Here is a 7,217-nt window from a genome sequence, read left to right on the forward strand (position 1 = left end):
GTGTGTGTGTGTGTGTGTGTGTGTGTGTGTGTGTGTGTGTGTGTGTGTGTGTGTGTGTGTGCGTGTGCGTGCGTGCCTGCGTGTGTGTGTGTGTGCGTGTGTGTGGGTGAGTGAGCACGTCTGTCTGTCAGGATGCACATTTCGGCACCACATGCCCATAATCTGTCATGTAATCTGACTAAGTGTGGGTGACAGTTATCAGGATTAGGTACAGCAATAATAGCAGATATTATCGTAAGCTCACGCTGTGCTCTATATAAAGATCCATCGAGACATCTTGATCAACCAGAACACAGCTTATAAAGTTTATTTACCTGTGGTGCTGCATTCATTGAAGATCATTTCAGAATGATTTAATGCAAACTTGCTTTAGTGTAGTAGCAAACAGAGGCTAATGCCTTTATCCCGATGAGTCTGATCTATCTCTGTGGTCAGTAATACAAAGGCTACAAATAGATAAAGATTGATTATATTGTAAAAGACAGTTAAACCTCTTTACAGTTTGTTTTTTTATGTATTTACATTATTGTGACTATATATCTACTTGCAAACACAAATGATTTAGCAGTGTTGTGCTTTTAAATGACTTCTTAAAGAAAGTTTATGATTTTTGCTTTGGTTTAGTTGTGACTTATTCTTGCTTTCAACTGGAATCTGACTTCTGTCACCTCTAGCTTAAAAGGGTTGGAAAAAACAGTAGGAGTTGCTTATTTCTTCATTCTAAATGACAGGACTGTCAAGCAAACAAATAACAACAAATTTCCCCAAATTTTAAGCATTTAAACACTGACAAGACATTTCCCCTACCATCAATTAAACTGGATTGTCTTGCAGCTGACAAATATACGATACAAATCCAAGTGCAAATTAACAGTTAATAACTGTGATTAGTAACACCTTTCTATGTGTGAAGCAGCCATATTGAAATTTGAGGCCTGGGTTGGTGAAGAAGCTGCTGCTTTCCACATCAGAATACCGAATTAAAGTTTAGTCTAAGTCTAACATGGAGATTTTGCCTTAGAAATCATTATAGCTCTTGTCATAAACTTTTAGTTAAGCTTTCTTGTTTACTTTTTAATGAAACTTTCACGATTCACAAAAGACCTTCTATAAGCACGAAGGATAACATGATAGTCTGACTTTTCAACAACTTTCTGCTGGAGGGGGAAAGCTTGTGAGGACATTGTCACCTGTCAAACTGGTGGTCAAAAGTCTAGGCCATTTGTGTAGAAGTGTGTTGCATCTTTGATTTCCTGTTGTGCACTTTCAGCGAACCATTATCACGAGGACAAGTCTGGTACATGATGCATACCTGGTTGACCTGTGACTGGTGGTGATGGTGATGGTTGGCATGCATGGGATGGTGAGGATGATGATGGTGATGTTGGTGGTGATGAAGGCGGCCCTGGGGGCTGAGTGGCTGTGGGTAGGGAACTGAGGCAGGGGCGCCATTAGGGAGCGTGGGAGGGGCGGACGACAGGAAGACTAGCGGACGATGGCACATGTCTGCCGCCTTGGTGCAGGAGATGTCTCCTCCACTGTCACTGCTGGAGTCTCCCAGGTTGCTGCTTGAGCTTTGAGAAAGACCTGGGAACTGGAAGATTGAACAAGAAGAATAAAGTCAGGATACAGGCGCAAGAAATTAGAAAATAGCCCTGGAGTTGTTGCCGTCACCTGTGAGCTGACCGCTGCGGCAGCTGAGTTCAGCAAAGCTTCCACTGCATCTTCGCATCCCAGAAAGCCATTCCCCGGTCCCCTCTCTCTGTCGCCTCTCTCTGGAACTCCCCCCAAAGCTCCTAGCAAAGTGGCGGGCCCCGTCACCTCCCCTCCAAACTGTTGCTGCAGCGCTGCCAGCCATATCAGGTCCTCAAGGGAGGCAGGAGTGGGGCCTTGAGGGCCGCCATGCGAGGGACTGCTCTCCACATTCCCCTGGGACCCAGAGCTGATGCCAGAGGTGAAGCTGTTGGATATGGACAGAGGGAAGGAAATGGAGGAGGATGATGATGAGATGGAGGAAGAGCCCGAGGGTGGCGGGTGTGCATCGCTGAGAGTCGGCGAAGGCGGCAGCGAGTTGTAAGGACTGGAGCTCAAACTGGAGTCATGTGGAGGGTTGCTGGTGTAGGGAGAGCTCGAGGGGTCATGGGGCAGGCCAGATTTGGGGTACGAACATGGAGGAGGAAGTGGAGGCGTGTCCGATTTCACCTCAAACTTGAGAAGGTCAAAGTCGTTGAGGTACTCCATGGCCAGGGGGCTGGGGGGGAGAGACGGCATGGGGAGGGAAGGAGAAGACATGGCGTCTGCTGCTGCTGCTGCTACTGGGAGTTTTTACTGGGTTTCTCCGTGTGTCAGGATTTTAGGAAAGCCCGCTCCGCTGCCACGGCGCAGCTCATAGACGGCAACAGTAGTGATACCAGGAGGTAAAATGATTGAGGAATTTCCACTGTGAGAAACCGTTTGTCTCCTTGATCTCGTCTGTGATTCTTGTGTCCTGAAGAAACAAAACCAGGGTCACAAGAAAGAGATTGCGTCTTTACTCTCCATTTAGTCAGATTCACAATAACTGATATGGTAGTTCTTGAAATATACAACCAGACATGCTTTCTCACTGTCAAAATGTTTTGGAAACCAGCAGGTCAGCTTGGGATTGTTCAAATAAGAATAACTTAACAGGTGCAGGTTGTAGAATAGCTCATACTGTATTTATTTCAGTTTTAAGTTTGTACTTTGACATTTCAACAAACCTTTTAGAAGGTTTGCTGCAATGTCATTGACGACTTTTCAAACTAAAACTCACCTCACATAAAAATTTTATTTGCACGTCTCATAAATCATTTAAAAAACCGGAAAATTTCAAATGTTACACAATTAGCACAAAGCATCTCAAAGACTGATGAACTGACGAGCTAACTTTTGAAAGCTAGTTTGCTCAGACTGACCAGACAGTACCATCCTTTTGCTGTCACTTTATAAACTCAATATTTTAGTATTTGAACACAGGACCTAAAAGCTGCACACACGTGTGTATAAAAGTGATACCTTTGTTTAAGATAACTTTATTTATTTTAAATGAGCTAATCAAGAAATTGCCTACTTTTCCATAAATAAAGTAGATACTCTAAACTACTTTTCAGAATGGTCGCATCCTGAGGTTTTATCTTTACATACCTACCGTACAGAAGACAGCCCAATACATATAACGTCAACTAATAATAATAATAATAATAATAATAATAATAATAATAATAATAATAATAATAATAATAATAATAATAAACATCCCACTCGACTCAGTACTGACTTGAGCACAAAAATTAAATGGGCCTAATCATTTTTGACAGAAAGATACACATTACAAGATACCAAATCCAATTATCAAGAGGTTCAGACTTTAATCCAGGCCAAGAGACTTTCAAAAAAACAAAGTGAAAAACATTTTTAACATGGTTCAGGAGTCAGAATATGACTTGTGACAAACTTGATGATCACAGAAAAAGTTTTACCTTATAATTTTAAATCTTGGAAACCAATAATCTCACATTAGTCCAGGAAGGCAATCGTTCAATTCAAAGAAATCACCACACACTGCGTTCTAATATCACCAAAAAGCTCAAACTTTTTAATCCAATCTGCACCACTAAGGATATCGAAGAAAGCTTGAGAAGAACTAAGCTATTTTCCACCTACACTAATTACAGACCGTCAGATTTAATTATTGTAATTATCCAAATGAACACCTAATTAAAAATCCACCTTCATCGGGTGCCTTTGGTGCACAGCCCATTAGTCCTGCACCCCTGCGGCTTGAAATGGATTGTAAAAGAAAGCAAACAGTGTCAGGGCTCCATGGAGGCCTCAGTCTGGCTCCGGACCAGAGTCACAGCAAAAACACACTTCGCGAAAGAACAAAAGTGGAACGAAAGCGGAACGAAAGGAAGGCCTGGAAATCAGACAGGCATCAATCAAGGAGGAAGGAAATCGTCTTACCTCCGGTCATAGAGATGAAGGATGGTTACGAGCTTTTTTCAGGCATCCCCACCAGACACACACACACAAATAATTGACTGACTGACTGGTTGACTGACACGTTTGGAAAGAGACACAGAGGAAACAGAGTGTGTGCATGTGCGTGCGTGTGTGTATGCGTGTGTATGGTGTGTGGGTTTAGCTCTCTGTCACTGAGTGCCACTGCCCCCTTTCTTCCCCCCCCTCACTGCAAATCCCTGTTTGCAACAACCCCCTCCCCTCTCTGCCTCCCCCCTCATCCCTCTCTCATGGTTCACAGGCATGTTCACACACTCTGGCAATGTCTCGCTGCCTCTCTATCGTTTATCCTTTTTTTATTATTTTGGTTTTTGTTCCTCCTTAATGCTCACACAGACAGACTTACCTTCACGTTCCCATCTCACTCTTTGGGGTTGCTGCCTATCAGTAGATAAACTCTCAGAGACGCTGTGAAACTGACTTTCTACGGGTACCAGCTCATGACTATTCCATCAGAAGTTTTCTCTCACACCTTTATGTCATATTGCTAAATCGGACTCTGCCTGACTCAATACTTAGCTGAAAACACATTTGTTGTCATGCCTCTAGTTGAACCACAGACTCTGTGCTGCCTCACCGTGGACAGTCCCTCTGACCAAAGAGTTAGTGATGGCGCTTGGACCTGATTTGTGCAAAAGTCATTGTACCCCCTTGAGCCTTTGGACATTTTGGCACATCAGATCTACAACACTCATTTCATTGTGGTGTAAGAGAAGAACGCAAAGTTTTCTTTACAACAAAATATCTTTAAGGTGGAATCTTCATTTTGATCTGATACCCCTAAAAAAAAAAAACTGTGCGACTGATTCCCTTCATACCAGTGTGTTATTTGGTCTATGAAGACCGTGAAGGTTTGCTGTCGAACATCTGTGAACAAACAGAACCATGAAGACCAAGGAATACAGCAGAGTTATATCCGAATATGATATCTCAAGCTTTACCCCGTTTCATGGAACATTTATCCTGAAAACTGGAAGAGTATGGCTCAACAACTGCAAACTACCAAACTACTGAAAATGACACTCTAGGCAGGGAGAACATTGATCCCACAGGCACCCGAAGGCTCAGGGCCAGTGCAGTTCTTGCATAAATCCCACCTCAGGTGAGTTTTTCCATCTAAAAATACAATTTTTTGTACATTGAGAAACAGAATAGAGCTTTATTGCTGTTAAATTTAGTTTTAAATATTTGTATAGAAGGGAACAATCCAGTTTAGGCTTGGTCAATCTAAGTATTTTAGATTTGAAACTAGAAAAAAACAAACAGAAGCCATGTAGATTATTGCTTATGTGAATCAGACACAAGCATCAGTGTATCTATTCAGCTGTAGAGTGAGATGACCTTTTTGAGTGCTAATGCCAACCTGTTGGCCATGTCATCCTGGACACGCTGCCCATACCCAAAACCACCACTGGTAGGTCTGGAGGAGTCGAAGAAATCCAAAAGTCAGTTGACAGAATCAGTTGCACTCCACATATGTGGCCTTTTTGGGTGAATGGCAATAAGAACACTATTATTGAAAGGAAACTATGAGTAATACCTTTTGCTGTTTGACACATGGAGAATGTTGCTTTGGTCAGATGAGATCAAAACAGACATTTTTGGCCAACATGCATCCCACTGAATATCGCCCTGATCACACCATTCCCAGGGTAAAACATGGTGGTGGCAACATTATGCTCTGGGGCTGGAAACTGGCGTGAGTTGATAAGTTGTATGAATAAAAACCTGTTAGAGGCTTTAAAGGACTTGAGACTGGGACAGAGACACACCTTCCAGCAGGACCATGAACATACAGCTTGAGCTATGATGTCATGGCCTTGAATGACCCAGTCAAATCCAGAACTAACTGTAACCGAGTGTCTATAGCAAGACAAGAAAAAAAAAAGATGTTCATACACCAGTATGTTTTTATTTTTTACCAAAATGTGTCAATTTTCTGTAGATTAGACTTGCAGCAATGATCATAGTGAAACATGATTTTACAAAGTCTTGATTCAAATGGAAAATGCACAATAAACTTTTGAGATTTTTTTTGCAAAGAAAGAAAGAATTGAAACCCATGTACCATTTTTCTTTCACTTCACAATCATGTGCCACTCTGTCATTATTATGACATTTTTATGGGATTTCATTAAATCCCATAAAAAAATCCTGAGTGTTTCGCTCATGCAATGCCAATAAGTGTGGAAAATTTAAAGAAGCATCAATTATTTTGCAAATCATTGCATAATGACAGTCTAAATTATAATATAACATTGCTACTACGTATTTTCTGAGAAAAGTGTTCAGTTGGAAATATTTTTCTTTTCCTTGTACTTGTTGAAACCACAGAATATTTTGCCAGATTTCCTGGTTATATCTGCCATTTAAATAAAAATAAATGAATAAAAAATATTTTCTAAAGTTGGGTTAAAATATCAATCCAACTTCTTCCCTTTCTAAGCCTCAGTACAATTATAATTTTTTTTACAAGAATCAGCCTGTTTTAACTTCAGAATTAGTAATGTAATTAACACATCTAGACAACTCTTTGAAAAATGTAATTAAATGCTTTATATTAAAGGTATTAAATAATTTCACATTGACAGTAAGTGTCTCTCAGTCATGTCCCATGCCTCTTTGAATTGGGAAAAAAAACCTTAAATGTGAACATTTTTAGTTCAGCATTGTCCCTCTAAGAACCCTCAGTGGGGAAATGCACAACAAGCATTTCTCAATGCTCCTTAAAAGCTAAACTTGTTAATCCTGAGTCTCTGCGTGTCTTAATAGTGTCTCGCTGTGGAATCAGTGAGTTAATAGTGCCATCACAAATCTGATTTGGACAGCAAACAAAACCTTTAATGCAAGCAGACATGCTGAGTTGTGGAAAAAAGATCCCCGAGAAGCACAAACAAAAGTTTCAGATGGAATATTTCTGAAATCTACATACATACATACATCTACATACAAATCTAAATACATTATTTAAGAGGCAATCTAGCCTGAATGAAGACTGGTAAAATGACATCTGTTCTCTTCCAGTGTTTCTTTTACGCTCCCTGTTCCAGCTTCTCTATCTGACCATCGTGTGTTTCCAGGGAAAGCTTAGCAGCTAAACCAACAGGGCCTCCCGTGAGGGGGAGAGACAAAGACAGGCAGAGACACAGAGGAACTTACCTCATGCTCTACTGAAA

At 41.1% G+C, this 7,217-nt stretch overlaps 1 protein-coding gene across 1 annotated transcript in view; it reads right to left on the reverse strand.

The window, feature by feature from the left end:
- Positions 1-4,154, reverse strand: part of nrl (neural retina leucine zipper) — a 9,466-nt gene extending 5,312 nt beyond the window's left edge. The window contains exons 1-3 of the mRNA XM_008407426.2: positions 3,985-4,154; positions 1,675-2,488; positions 1,313-1,594 (exon numbers count right to left, since the gene is read on the reverse strand). Of these exons, the coding sequence (XP_008405648.1) occupies positions 1,313-1,594; positions 1,675-2,292 (900 nt within the window). The 5' untranslated portion in view covers positions 2,293-2,488; positions 3,985-4,154. The remainder of the gene's footprint in view (positions 1-1,312; positions 1,595-1,674; positions 2,489-3,984) is intronic.
- Between the last annotated feature and the right edge of the window lie 3,063 nt (positions 4,155-7,217).

This window comes from Poecilia reticulata, linkage group LG4 (genome assembly GCF_000633615.1).
Source record: "Poecilia reticulata strain Guanapo linkage group LG4, Guppy_female_1.0+MT, whole genome shotgun sequence".
Taxonomy (NCBI): domain Eukaryota; kingdom Metazoa; phylum Chordata; class Actinopteri; order Cyprinodontiformes; family Poeciliidae; genus Poecilia; species Poecilia reticulata.